Source organism: Bos taurus, chromosome 9 (genome assembly GCF_002263795.3).
Source record: "Bos taurus isolate L1 Dominette 01449 registration number 42190680 breed Hereford chromosome 9, ARS-UCD2.0, whole genome shotgun sequence".
Taxonomy (NCBI): Eukaryota; Metazoa; Chordata; class Mammalia; order Artiodactyla; family Bovidae; genus Bos; species Bos taurus.
Genome location: NC_037336.1, coordinates 14,832,162 through 14,847,545, shown reverse-complemented (window position 1 = coordinate 14,847,545; position 15,384 = coordinate 14,832,162). Strand labels below are relative to the sequence as shown.

At 39.3% G+C, this 15,384-nt stretch overlaps 1 protein-coding gene and 1 long non-coding RNA gene across 2 annotated transcripts; one reads left to right on the top strand and one right to left on the bottom strand.

Moving 5' to 3' along the window:
* Positions 1 to 832: 832 nt before the first annotated feature.
* Positions 833 to 8,781, bottom strand: LOC132346197 (uncharacterized). Its single transcript, XR_009495957.1, has 2 exons — positions 7,331 to 8,781; positions 833 to 1,975 (listed from the first exon to the last, which is right to left on the bottom strand). It is a non-coding gene; the product is annotated as an uncharacterized lncRNA (long non-coding RNA).
* Positions 8,782 to 8,869: 88 nt separating this feature from the next.
* On the top strand, positions 8,870 to 13,980 carry COX7A2 (cytochrome c oxidase subunit 7A2). Its single transcript, NM_175807.1, is given in 4 exon segments — positions 8,870 to 8,966; positions 10,130 to 10,219; positions 12,112 to 12,196; positions 13,778 to 13,980. Coding segments are annotated over 4 exon segments (252 nt in total). The 5' UTR covers positions 8,870 to 8,948; the 3' UTR covers positions 13,837 to 13,980.
* Positions 13,981 to 15,384: the final 1,404 nt, after the last annotated feature.

The following is a 15,384-nucleotide window of genomic DNA, read 5'->3' as shown; positions in this document are numbered from 1 at the left end:
GGTATTAGAGCGAGGGAAATTTTTGGTAAATAGAAAATGAAAAACTGGTAGGGAGACAAGGGCGATGAAAATAATGAACAAGGTGGGGGGGTGGCATAAGAAATGAAAAGCCAGACTAGGAAAGAGGAGCGGCTGAGAGGTACGCCTAATGGTTGCTGCTAAGCCTCTCATCTCCTGTCTTCATGGGAACACTGCCTTCGCGTTACTCTGTCATCCTGTGCTGGTTAAGCTGCAGAATTCTGTTCTTTGTGAACATGGCTATTTTGAGGGGAGGATGGAGGGAGTAAGGAAGTGCTGTTTCAAGGAGAATTTGATGCATAAATGTAGTATTTGGATAATCTAGCAAAGTGTATTAGAGCTGGTTTCTTGTCCATGCCCTTCAGTAAACATAAAAATTATATTTCCCCTAATGTCATTTGAAATTTCAGAATAAATATGTCTAAAATCGAGTCAGACCATGGTGACCTTATTTCCTTTTATATATCTAAAATTTATCAAACTAATGTACACAGTTAAAAAAATATCTGAAGGCATTAAGATGAAAAACAGCAGTACCTGCTCCAGCTTTTCTAGAGGTGATCACTTTGACTTCAAAAGTTGTTACTTTTGGTATTTATCTTGGTGTATCTAAATAACATGCCTATTCTACTATTGCTTGATTGAATAACTTGAGACCTTATTGTCTTCTTGATGCTATTACTGACGATTTAGCTAACACACATATCTCCCCTTCTCCTACTATATAGTTATAATATTTAATAAACACATTAACTATTGTTTAATTATGACTTTAAAAATACTGTATACAGTAGAGCAAAGGAGAGTGCCAAGATTATACTTTGTACACTTTATTTTTCCCAGAATTAATAATCATTCTACTTTTTAACATTTACATAACTTTCTGGAAGCCTGTCTTAAAATTTTTCTAGCTTTTCTGGCAGGTCCATCATGTTCTCATTGCTGATCTTTTGATGGATTTTGTCTCCAAATATCAGATAACCCGATTCCCTGTTTTTACTAGGAAGGTCTGTCCTGCAGTCGTCCTTCTCTGCCAGTCTGTGCTGGTGATTTTTTGGTGAGCTACACAGCTGTTACTCCATGCTCTCATTGCGCCCTCCTGTGCTGGATCTGCTGGGGCCTAATTTACTCTCTTGTTTACTGGAGCTATTTTCAGTTTTTATGTAAGTGAATTTCCTCCCATTTCTGGCTAGTCTGAGCAATCTATTGTGTATGAGTGGACCCCAAAAACTTATTCAAAGCTCTTTGTTTGTGGGCTAGTGCTTGGCCAGTGATGGCCTCCCCAGCATAGTGCTACTCAGAACTGCCGCTTATGATAAAATGCTTAGACAAGTAATAAATGGTTGGCAGGTCAGCAACTGTAGGTAGATTGAATTTTGAGAAGTGCTGCATTAGGGAATGACTGTCAGGGAGCCAGTCCTTTGGCTGGAGGCCTTTTCTGTGGGACTGTTCAGTTTTTCTAGGGATGAATTCTCTAGTCTTCTGCAAAAGGAAGGGTTGAAAGAGGATCTGTCTCTTACTGCTCTGAACTTTCTGCTTCTTCTGCCTTGTCTTCCCCCTCAGTTTCTGTTTCCACTTCACATACTTCTGCTATACCTGTCCCTTTGTATATGCTGTCCACCTAGTTGTCTCCCATTACTTTTTCCAGATAAAAATTCTCTCGTCTTCTGCCTGTGGGAGACACGACGGAGGTGAGAGGTGGTATCTGTCAAGAGGCAGACGGGTGGAGATGTTGGGGATCGGACCATTCTGTTGTATACAGTTTTCAGCTACTCATTTTCAGGCCGGTCCCTTGACTCCACTCTGCTGTAAGTTCTGCTTCCAAGTCTGAGCTTCTCGGGTTTTGGAGCCCATGAGCGTGCTTCTCAGTGGGATCCGTCCCCTTGCAGTCCCTGTAGATGCTGGCTCCCTCTGTCCTGCTCAGCCATATTCCATCTCCTTTCTGTTTTCCAGAAACCTGTTGAAATTGATTTCTGTTATTGTCTCCTTTTTACTCTCCATCATTTTAGGCTGTATTTTTTTAAATATTCTTTAGACTGTCATACAATAATCATTACTTTTCGTTCTTGTACAGTTTTGTGAATTTTAACACATGTATAGATTTGGGTAACCATCTTAGAATACAGAGCAGTACCACAATCCTGTCTCCTTTCTACTGTACAGCGTTATAGTCACCCTTTCCTCCACCCATGAACCCAGGCAACCACTGATCTTTTTTCCACCCCCATAGTTTTGTCTCCTGAAATGTCATAAATGTATTCATATGTAACCTTTTGAAGCTTGCTTATTTTATTCAGCATAATGCCTTTGAGATTCATCTAAGGTGATGTATCTAAAAATATCTCTTTCAGTTCCTTTTCTTTCATTTTATTGGAGTTGACAGACTTTTTGGGCCAATCCACTGTCTTAAACTGGAACCACCTGGAAGTACATTTTGGTGATTTTATTGTGTTTTTAAATTAATGTGAGCTTATCTGTACTTCACAGGCTTTTCTATGAAACGGTGATGTGGAAGAAGACTGAACTCACCGTACACCACTTTTACCGTGAAGACTGATATGCCGCTTTCTGCATTTCTTGTCCTTTGTTGACAAGAAACGCAGAAAAAAATAGCTTTACAAGTACATGTCAAATAACAGTTGAATCAGTGGGCTAAAATAATCCCTGGGTTGTATTGTCTTCCCTTTTTCACAACAAAGCTTGTAAAAGGGAAATTATATTTTAATACTGTCTTCAGCTAGCCTTTCGCCCCACTATTGCACTGTGGCCTCTTCACTATCTGCATCTGAAAGATCCTGTAGAATAATACAGTTTTTAGAATCAGGCTGACCTGGCTCTTAAATATATAAACTGTATCTTCAGATAATTTAATCTCCTAAATCATTGACTTATCATTTCCTTGCCAGTAAAATGGGGATTTTAATACCACTTGACAGATTTTGATTTGAAGAATAAGGCAAGTGATAGATGATAAGCATTTAGCACAAAGTATAGAAAAATGGCACTCAGTGAACAACTTTTTGTCAAATCAGCTGAGCCCATCCCATCCTAGCCTGGGCTTTCTCTTAACATTACTCGATGTGGTGAATGGTATGAGCAACCATCTTATGAGTTAAACCAGAAATCTGCTCACCTCCCCAACTTCCCAGTCTGATAAATCACTACATTCTGTTGATTTTTGAAGGTGCTTCCTCATTGTTGACTCTCTAACCCATCTTCTAACCTACATTCCTTTAGCTCCATCTCTCTTGCTGCTGACGTCAGGTTTTGTTTGGATTTCTTGGATTACTGTAATGTGTCAGTCCCTTAGTCGTGTCTGACTCTCTGACCCCTTGGACTGTAGCCTGCCATGCTCCTCTGTCCATGGGGATTCTCCAGGCAAGACTACTGGACTGGGTAGCAATTCCCTTCAAGTGCCTGCTAATGGTCTCTCTGTCCTAGTAACTCATATCCAATCCAGCCTTTTTACTACTACCAGAATGATCTTGAAATAGAGTTGATTCTAAAGCATTTGCCATTTAAACCTTTAAATGGCCCAAACACCTTCAGAATAAAATCTAAAACTCATCATTAAAAACCTCCCATCTTCCACTATTGCCTCACGTTTCCATCTGTCCTACCAAACCAAACTACTTGCATGCCGTTCCCCAAGAGATCTGTTCACCATCTTTTCTTCACCTTGCATCTGCTGTGCCTTCTACCTGGATACTTTCTCTGTTGACCCATATCTCCTTGCCAGCATTTCCTCCCGTGGTAATAGCTCACATTTACTGAATTGTATCATTTAATCTTCACAGCCACTTGATGATGGGTACTAGTATCTCTATTTTACAGATAAACAGGTATAAATAGAGACATTTGCCTTCCTTCATATTACTATTCAGGGCTTCCCTCATAGCCTAGTCGGTGAAGAATCTGCCTGCAATGCAGGAGATCCTGGGTCGGGAAGATCCCCTGAAGAAGGAAATGGCAGCCCACTCCAGTATTCTTGCTTGGAGAATCCCATGGATAGAGGAGCCTGACAGGCTACAGTCCATGTGGTTGTAAGAGTCAGACACGACTTAGCAACGAGAGAGAGAGAGAGAGATTACTATTTAATGACAGATCTAGGTTCTAACTTCCAGGTTCTTAACTTGTAATATTTTTTTTTCTATTTTCACTCCCATCCAGGCCTCTGTTTTACAGTTCCTGTAGTAGATTATATGCTTGATGATTATTATACCTGTTATTAATCATGTTCTTGCCCTAAGTGTGGAATGACTTTTAATCTTTACCCCATTTAATTCTACCAGACCTTGCTAAAATTCAGCCTTTTAAAAACATTCCTAATGAACACAACTTTCCTTGAGTTTCCCGTAGCAACCCTGTATCAGTTACCAGAGAGTCATTCTGTCTGCATCATAATTTACTCTTATGTGTGTATTATCTTTGTAATTATTAAAGGTTGGGGGTTTAAAGTTATCCCATGAGCACATCACAAAGTGTTACCTTCATAATAATAATAACTTATCGGGGGTAGTAAACAAATTGTTCAACAGGAGTGAACTTATATTGTGGTTTTATGAAAGTATTTTTCATACATAGGATTTTAGATCCAAGGATAAAGATCATTAGCCCAATCCCTAACTTTGATGATGAAGAGACTGTAGCTTGCAGTTAGAGAAATTATTTAATAATAAAATAATACAGTAGTTGAGATAGTCAAATGTTTCCTGATTCCTATGTAATAAAGAAAATATGAAATTATATCTATCTTTTATCAAGCTAGTAGTTTTTAATACATTAAACTTCACTTGAAGCCATTCTGCTACATTATTTTTGTAAAGCTTTAAGTGGTTTAAGGGTGATTCCAGAGTTAAAATACATCCCAATCACACAACACTCTATTCTGGCTTTCCTCTGCTTTTTATGTAGAGGAGTTCTAGGCAGGATGAAATTAAGTGTGATTTTTTTTTTTTTTTTAAGAAAAAGGAAGATTGAGTTAACTGTGATTTGGTAACTTTGCCTCAGTAACTGTGAAATTTTTTCATTTAGTATGTTCACATCTACATCCACAAAGGTATCTTACAGCAAAAGTAAAATTAACCATTACCCACCTCAGATTTTCCACATATCTAAATGGCATACTGCCAGTTCTCTTATGAAGTTCTAGAGTTCTCAGAAGGAAAGATTTTCAATGAAAGAGCCATTTCTAATAATTTTCTGATATTACAAAAGAACCCCAAACTGATGTTTTGGAAAAGAACCTATTTTGAAAATAAATATTCTGCTTCAGAGAATGAACTTAACAAATCAGGTAACAAATTTCAAGTGTGCCTGGGAAAACTAAAGTTTGATAGGCACCCAGGCAATGGAACCCCACTCCAGTACTCTTGCCTGGAAAATCCCATGGACGGAGGAGCCTGGTAGGCGGCAGTCCATGGGGTCGCACAGAGTCGAACACGACTGAGTGACTTCACGTTCACTTTTCACTTTCCTGCATTGGAGAAGGAAATGGCAACCCACTCCAGTGTTCTTGCCTGGAGAATCCCAGGGATGGGGGAGCCTGGTGGGCTGCCGTCTATGGGGTCGCACAGAGTCGGACACGACTGAAGCGACTTAGCAGTAGCAGGCACCCAGACAAATTTCAGCTGTGTTTTTCTGTCAGGAAAGTCAGTTTACAGAGCCAAGGGGATGATGAGTGAGGGACCCTGGGACTGAAAAATGATTAAAAGGAGTACAAGTATTAAGATTTGTGAATTTCTATACTCAGTAAAATGAATTTGCTGTTTTGTACAGTGTACTATTCACTTAACCAGTATTTACTGAGTGTTTTCTAACATGCCAATTCTAGGTGCTGGGGATACAGCAGTGAAGAAAAAGTTTTAAGCAGAGTCACTATCTAATTTAAGTCCTTAAAAGGATCATGGCTGTGTGGAAGATAGACTGAGTGGAAGACTGAGTGGAACAGTAGAAGCAGGGAAACCGTTTAAAAAGGTTTTTTTTTTTTTTGCAGTAATGCAAGCAATAGATGCTGACTTGGCCTGGAGTGGTGGTAGCTGTGGAGATACAAGAAGTGGTCAGATTCATAAGTGCAGCCAGTGGGATATTCTAATGGATTAGTTACAGGATATGATAGAAAAAAGCCCAAGTTTGGGGCTTGATGTAAAATTACAGAGAAAGCTTAGAAATAAGGAGTAGAAAGAATTCAGTTTTGTTAAGTTTGAGATGCCCATTAGACAGTAGGGATGTCTGGAGTGCAAGGGCAAAGTCAGATTGGAAAGCTGCCTGCACACAAATGATGTTACATGGCATTGGATGAAATCACAAGAGGGATGAATGTAGAAGTTGTAATCTGAAATTCAGAAATTGAGAGAGGATGAGGATCAAAGAAAGGAAACTAGTAGTGGCAGCTTCTGAAATAGAACCACTGAAGGAGGAGCGTGAGAGTCTCATTGGGATCAACTTTCGAACTATACACGTTAATACTGTATTACTATATGATTTATTTCCAAAGTAAAAATTGAAGAGATACTGTGAGGGAATGATCTACTGTGTTAAATGTAGCCAATAGATGGAAAAGAGGAAAATTGATACAGTTTAAACATTAGGAGTGGAAGGGAAAAAAGTATAAGGAAATCTGTTTTATGGTGGAGAAGAGAAATGTTATTGTAACTGAACTCCTACGAGATTTAATTTGGGAATGTGTTTATATGCTCATGGAATGATGATTTAATAAGGGGGAAATTGTAATGACGTGAATATAAGGAACTACATCTACTTTAAAATCTATTTTATGTGCTCCTTTGGTTCTTTTTGGACAAAACTGTAAATCTGCTAATCTGCTGCTGCTAAGTCGCTTCAGTCGTGTCCGACTCTGTGTGACCCCATAGACGGCAGCCCACCAGGCTCCCCCGTTCCTGGGATTCTCCAGGCAAGAACACTGGAGTGGGTTGCCATTTCCTTCTCCAGTGCATGAAAGTGAAAAGTGAAAGTGAAGTCGCTCAGTCATATCCGACCTTTAGCGATATGTCATTAATTCATTGCTGGCTAGTAGGTTACCGCCTTTAAGCAATCCCAGGGGAATGGTAAGAAATTCACATGATCTCTGTTCTTAATTACTATCCAGTTGGCTAAATGGAGAAAACATAAGAGCATATACAACTTTAACAGTTACAAATTATAGACAATCCATTAAAAAATCGCTATGCCCCAGCTGTTCAGTTCAGTTCGGTTCAGTCGCTCAGTTGTGTCCGACTCTTTGCGACCCATGAATCGCAGTACGCCAGGCCTCCCTGTCCATCACCAACTCCCGGAGTTGACTCAAACTCACGTTCATCGAGTCGGTGACGCCATCCAGCCATTTCATCTTCTGTTGTCCCCTTCTCCTCCTGCCCCCAATCCCTCCCAGCATCAGAGTTTTTTCCAGTGAGTCAACTCTTTGCATGAGGTAGCCAAAGTACTGGAGTTTCAGCTTTAGCATCATTCCTTCCAAAGAACACCCAGGACTGATGTCCTTTAGAATGGACTGGTTGGATCTCCTTGCAGTCCAAGGGACTCTCAAGAGTCTTCTCCAACACCACAGTTCAGAAGCATCAATTCTTCGGTGCTCAGCTTTCTTCACAGTCCAACTCTCACATCCATACATGACCACTGGAAAAACCACAGCCTTGACTAGACGGACCTTTGTTGGCAAAGTAATGTCTCTGCTTTGGAATATGCTATCTAGGTTGGTCATAACTTTCCTTGGCCCCTGGTAATTATGTTCAAGTACTTGATTACAGTGCATAATTCAGAGTGGAGAATAAACCAGGTCGTTTCAGCCCCAATCTAGGCAATAGATGAATTGGTTATTCATAGTTTATAAATATACAAATTAATAAATAATTGGGTATTAAAATTTGTGAGGAAAAGAACTGGGAACAAGTAACTTGGCTCTAACCCTAAAGACTAGAAGGAATTTCAGTTATTTTATCTACATGTTTCACCTAGCTGACCCCATATATCATCAGCTTTCTTTTTGAAATGACAATGGAATAATTATGTTTGTGAAAAGGTGGACATATTTATTGTAGTATGGGGTAGCTGTTTTTATATTTATAGCCACTTGGGGGTGGGTACTTGTCATGTGGGGTTATTTAAGCAGGACTGCTATCTGTGCTTAGCAAGTCCAATCACGGAACGTGCCCGGCCAGCCTGAGGCAGCAAGCCCCAAGAGTCTAAATTTGCTCTCTCGTTTCTGGCCCCCCAATTAAAATTTCCCCCTGTTCTCAGCGTTCTCCCAGACTCAGAGAAACAAGCGAACAGTTTCCACAACTTCGCGACCCTGTGGGAGAGTTTCATGAATGGGGAGTTCTGCAGCATCCAAAGGTAGAGGAAGATAAAAACTGGTATCCCGACGCAGCTCTGCACGGCGCATGCTCAGCTCAAGGAACAGTAACGGTCTCACGACAGTGGAGAAAAAAAAAAACAAAACTGTATCCGTGTAAGAGGAGTTAACCCTTTTTGTTTCGTATTTTATCCAGCCAAACCAGGTTGCTCAGAGTTCTACGGCTTCTTGTTCAAAATACACAAACTAATTTTCTTTCATAGCCTGGCCTCATATTAATTTTATCTAAGCTAGTTAAAAAGAGGACGTAACTCCTCACTGCTTGCCTCTCTGGTCTCAAAAGTCGTCTGTGTCTCCCCAGCCTCAGCTCCTGGACCATTCTGCCGCTCAAGGAAGAGGCCGAGGCGCAGAGACAGCCAGTCGCCTAGAGCGGCCTCAGCCAGCGGGCCGCCCTCTCTTTTCTTTTGCTCTCTATGGTTAGGAGCGCCGGCCCCGCCTCCGCCCGGAACTATTTGGGTTCCAGGCGCTTGCGCAAGGCCAGACGGTAGTTCCGGTTCCAGCGTGGGGCGTTCTCGTTGCTGGTGGTCAGTTGTCGCGGTTGGTGGGTAGTAACTGAGCCAAGATGCTACGGAATCTTCTGGTGAGGAGCTTCTCGGCTAGCCATTGTGATGTAGGGCGGGAGGGTTGGGAGCGGAGGTTGGAGAGTCAGGACGGAAAACCCCTGGGAAGGAAGGGAGAGGGCGGCTTCGGAAGTCACCTTGGTTGGTGTCCTTTTCGCTTGACCTTCCTTCCCTTCCGTGCATCCCTCTCGCCCCAAGCTGTGCTGGATAGATGTAGGGAGAGGAGAAGCCTGGGAGGAGGCCAGAAGGTTGTGCGTTACATACGCCTGGGGCTCTTAGTCGCCACCCCTGGTCTTGAGGGTCCAGGTGGGAAGTTTCTGATACCCGGAAGCCTCGGAAAGATACATCCTCTGATAATGAAAGGTTTGAGTTTCAGTGGTTGTAGGCTTTATGGGTGTCAAAAGGTAGTTTGAAAACAATCTATTCAGTTTTGGGTGGGACTTTAGGAGCATTCATGGCCGAAGGGTCGTGTTGCTATCACCAGGCGGTTTACCGCAGTGTCCTTTATCCCTCCACCGACGTTGAGCATGTGAAATAGTTTCCCCGAATTTTGAGAAAGAAAAGGAAAATGTAACGGTGGTCGTTTTCTTTGGTAATTATCCAGTAAGACTTGATCTTCTCAATATATTATTTATTTTAGAAAATGGAGTGCACATTTGTTGTTTTAATCCAACTGGATATGTAACGCAAGTCTCTCGTAAAAGATTTATACCCTGTTGATTTTTGAGGAAAAATGTAATGAGGGAAACATTTTAATTAAATAGGAATCATGCCAGTTTATTTAATACCAACTAATAGGTTTTTAATAATCTGGTACAGTATTAAATAAAAAACTTTGATTCTAGTGTTCTTTTGTAACCATTGTTTATTTTTATAATAATATCTATGTATCAGTATGTTTTCCTCATATATTGTTACTGGTTCAGTTCAGGTAAAGGTCATAATTTTTTTCGCTCAAAATCTACATGAATTACTTCTTGAATGTATTTGGTAATTCAGAATGCAATGTAAAATGCAATGGACAGGAAACAGAGGAAAACCTCAGTGCTTGTGTATAGCTTTGTTATTGACGAATCAGATATGTTTTAACTGTAAGTTTCACTTTTCTGTAGTACTGAAGATTAGAAATGGTTAAGGGTTTCTTTAAGCCCTAAGTCTAACATAATGGATTTTTAAATTTCAGGCTCTCCGTCAGATTGCTAAGAGGACCATAAGTACTTCTTCACGCAGGCAGTTTGAAAATAAGGTTCCAGAGAAACAAAAGCTGTTTCAGGTATTGAAGTATTTTATAGGTGTTACTTGTAAAATTAGATTACTGAAAGTTGGAGGTAGGAGGTAAATCTGTTTGTTAGCAATCCTGCTGTGTTAGCAAAAGAATAATAAGAAACTGCCTATTGATAGCTAACCGGGCATTTGCTATAACCAGGAGGCCTTTGAGACAGCAGAGGAAATGAGGGGGGAAGGGTAAAGGTCAAGACACTTTCTTTTGGAGGGGTCACCTTGTGTCGGTACTCTTCGGGGTAGTTGCACAGTAGTGGACAGATAGAAGGAGCTCGGAAGTAGAACAAATACATGCATGGAAACTTGATACATGTTAAAGGTGTATTTCATATTAGTGGGGAAAGGATACAGTAAATTGATACTGGAAAAACTGGCTGGCTCTTATGAAGACAGTAAAGTTACATCCCTTCTATATTTTATATTAAAAGATTAATTTTAGATGTAAATACTTCTCCCTCAAAAAAAACCTAAAAGATAATATAGGAGAATTTTTTCCAGTTTTACTGAGGTATGTTTGTTTGACAAGTAAAAATTGTATGCGTTTAGGTTGTACCTGATTTTTACTTAAGGTGTACATTGTTACATTTAATATATCCGTGAATGATTACCACAATCAGGTTTAATCTTAGGAGCCATGCTAAGAAAGTCTTTACAAAGCCTAGAAGCTGTAAAGGAGAAAAATTGCACGGTTTGGTGACATGAAAATTTCAAATGTTCTGTGGTTACAAGAGCTAAGTGACAAATTGAGAGAGAAGTTTTAAAATTAACGAAAAGTCAATATCCTTATTATACAGAGAGCTATAAATCAGTAAGAAATGCAAATTAAAATGACAAGTTGCTACTCTTACCCCCTGATTGATTGTCAAAACTTTAGAAGATTTAAAATAGGTTATGATAGCCAGGTATGGGAGATATGTACATTCTTATACAGTACATTGATACATGCCAGGTTGTAGTATTGGTATAGAAATTTTACAGGGTGTTTGAAAGTATCATTAGAAACAAATTACATATGCTATGATCCAGGACTCCCATTTTAAAAATCTTTGCTACATAGGCAATTTGCTGACAGTCCAGAGTTAAAACTGCACTTCCAATGCAGAAAGCATGGGTTGGATCCCTGGTTGGGAAACTTAAGATCCCACATGCCGTGAGGTGTGACCAAAAAGTAGAAAATTACACACACACACAAAAAGGATCTTTCCTACAGAATAGTAGCATAAATATATAAAATTGGGAAATAGGCTATTATTCATTATGGGATTTTAATATAAAAAAATCCCAACCTAAACACACATTAATAAAGGATTGGCTAATTATGACACTTCTTACACAGTGAAATGCTATGTAGCCATTAAAAGGAACAAAGTGGTTTAAATGGACTAACAGTGGTTTTTAAGATAAGTATTGAGTGAAAAATAGTGTGATAGATCAAACATACTTAATAGATGTATAAAATATCTATTATATGCCAGGTGCTGCACAGGGGGACTAAAGATGTAATTTAGGGTTATAAACCAAAATAATCTCCCCATTTTTTAAGGGAAGGAAGATCCCTATAACCAAATGTAAAGTTTGATGATTACTGCATTTTTAAAATTGATGAACTTAATATATTTTCACAGCTTTACTGTTTATATTTTCCTTGAAAAGAGCATCTTTTTTAGATCTGAAATTAACTTTTATTTTAAAAGTAGTTTTTATTTTAAAAGTAGTTGCAGTAGAGAAAGAATCAGGAAACTTACAGTCCTTTTTAATTTTGATATTTAAAATATTTCAGTTCCAGGTGTCTAAGAAGCCACTTACTTTCATATGAATGGATTAATCTTTTTCATTTAGTTGGAAGCTAATAACACATGTAATAATTATTATTATTTATCCTAGGAGGATAATGGAATTCCAGTGCATCTGAAGGGTGGGATAGCTGATGCCCTCCTGTATAGAGCCACCATGATTCTTACAGTTGGTGGTAAGTTGGTGGAATGCTTGCTCTATAGCAAAGTCATAGTAGGGATAGCTAACAACGTCATTGCTCTCACTATGCCAGTGTTTTAACACAGGCAGTCTGTCCCCAGAACCTGTGGTCTTAATTGCTTCCCATACAATGACTCAAGAAGATGATTGATACACATTGTATAAGAACAATTTAGTGTCTTAAAAAAACATAAGCCAGTGAAGTTTGATGATTCTCTTGTGATAGAGGTGGCTTTTGGAGCGTGCCTCTGGTGGCTGTGCAGGCCTTTGGAGGAGTCAAAGATAGCTGCTACAGCCCGTCTCCTGTAACAGGGGTTCTTAGGTATTTTGACTGTGATGCATAATAGAAACACACTTTACATGTAAACCATGTACATACGTATTTATGATGGAAATAAAACCTTGTGCAACACAGTCCTTTTTTCACTACATGTAAAGCGCTTTGATATTTTTTCTGTGAATTGGGTGGGTCCATTATTCAGTATTAGCAATCACAAATTGGTATTTGTGATTGGAATATCACAAATTGGTATTCTAGGAGCAGAGTTAGGAATTTGAATGATTCCTCTATAGAGGAGAAGGGAACATAATATTAGTGATTACTGTGTGCTCGTTCTGTTGATAGGAAAGCCACATACATGGGTTTCTATAACCTTTGTATTAAGTCTGTAATGTATCCTCCTTTTAAAGATGAAGTTACGTTAATTTTGTTGTTTAGTCGCTAAGTCCTGTCTGACTCCTTGCAACCCCATGGACTGCAGCACACCAGGCTCCCCTCATGGTGGAGGCAAGAATACTGAAGTAGTTTGCCATTTCCTCCTCTAGTGGACTCCGTTTTGTTAGAACTCTTCATTATGACCCATGTATCTTGGGTGGCTGTGCGTGGCTTGGCTCATAGATTCATTAAGCCCCTTCGCTGAGACCAGGCTGTGGTCCATGAAGGGGTTATGTTAATTACTCAAGATAATATCACTTCTTTGTGGAATAGCTGATATTTAAACCCTAATCACAAAGTCCCCTTGCTTGTGCCAAGGTGCCTTCTTTGACTTGAGTTGATGTAGTGAAGGGGTGTTTATGGACAACCAGAGAGTGACATTTGGGCTTTATTAAGGTAAAGTCCTGAATTAGAAATTCTTACTTATAGATTTGATTATTTAAAAATTATATGTCACTCCTCCTTGGTTTTATATTGATGATACACTTCAGGGAAGGCTTTGGATATTTGTCCTTCTTTGGCTTTTGAATCATTCTTAGCATTTCTCAGGCAATCTTAGGTTATATATTCTTAACTTATTTAAAATTTTTCCATGCCATTAAGTTAGGGAATACATTATTTTCCTGTGTCTAACACTTGCTATACAAGTTAACTAATATTGAAATGACATTAAGTGTGTTTGTATATATATATATGTTAAATTTTGCCAGCATCTATCAAAATACTTTTGTATGTTCTCATAAAAGTAGTCTTAATACCAAGATTGCCTTTACCTTACAACTTTTTAGCTGGAATATTGAGTTTATACATTTAAACCTCAAGATTTCTTAAGTTCTTATTTTGTTTCTTCTCATTTTTCAGGAACGGCATATGCCATGTATGAACTGGCTGTGGCTTCATTTCCCAAGAAGCAGGATTGACTTGAGTTTATCCTCCCAGCAATCAGTTGGGTCAATTCCATTCAGCTCTCTGTGGACCAGTAATCTGATACGTAACTGAGTTCTTTGGGGATCAATATTTATTGACTTGTATTAGCTGCCACCAATAAAGCAGTCTTTACCATGCCTTGTTTTATTTTATCACTTTAAGATACAGTATACCAGTAATATGAGCCTTATAAACCTTGGTAAGGAGCAAAAAATGTTTCTTTTGTCATTAGGTTGTATAAAGTACTGTTGTATTATTTTAGTGACTTTAGCAGCTTCAGATTACAACAGGGAATGGTCTTCAGCTCTAAAAGAGCTTGACACATGGAGAGTCTGAGTCTTTCCCTCTTCCTCCTCCGTGCTGTACTGTATCCTGGGATGTGCCTAGTACCTGAGGTTAGTAGAAGCAGGTTATTTTTGGCTTATGGGGTTCAAGTTTTTTTTTTTTTCCCCCTCTCTTAGCTGTGTGTGTTTATGATTAAGAATATTGGATGTATTCTGCAGTGTAAAATAGGCCTTAGTAGAGTAGCTGTAAAATAATCCAGCATTTGTTCTTCTTTTCACACTCAGAGTGGGCTTCTGTTGTGTTAGTTTAATCCATAATGTGAAGTGAGCCTTTCCTTAAAATACTTAGTTCATCTGTCACTAAGTTAATCTTCTGGGGGAATAGAAGGAGTCAAACTCTGTCATCTCCTCTGAGGTGTGCACTTGTACACTCATGAAGATGAGTCTAGGTGTGTCGGACCTCGGGGTAATCTATGAGTAATGGTTTTCTAAACTTCAATTTCTGGATAAAGTTGAGAAAGTCAATATATTTAGAAAAATGGAGTCAAATCTGAAATAGCCAAACTAAGTCTTTGCCTTTTAAAACATTGAGGCTTATTGTACAAATCCATCTCAACACACCTGATAAAAGGTGTTTCAGACTTGAATCTCGGAAGTCAGATCTTGGGAGCCGTATACCTAACCTGCTACCGAATGCAGGAGTCTGCCCAGCCTCTTACAGAATCTCATTACTAACAGCAGACAACAGTGCTTTTGAAAGGAGTGGAATGAGTATCATTAGACATTTCTAAATTCTGAGGAAGTTGGCATGGAATCTGGTCCAATTCTATGATTCGGAGCGAAAAAGCAGCCACTGATAATATTTTGAAACTAGTTACATTTATCAGCATTGTGGTGGTGGTTTAGTCACTAAGTCATGTCCAACTCTTGGAATCCCATGGGATTCTCCAGGCAAGAATACTGGAGTGGGTTGCCATTTCCTTTTCCAGAGGATCTTCCCAACCCAGGAATCGAACCTGGGTATTCTGCACTGCAGGCAGATTGTTTACTGACTGAGCTCTGAGGGAAGCCCCTCATAGCAATCAGCATGAATTTCATCCATGTGATTTGAAATGCTTTTATAACATGATGTGAAAGATACTTTTGTACAGCAAAACTCTACAGCCTTTATCTCTTGGTGCTGTGAGGTACTTTTCTATTTCCGATGAAACCTAGTGAGGAAACATATGCAATTGGATAAAGTAGAAGTAGGTTAAA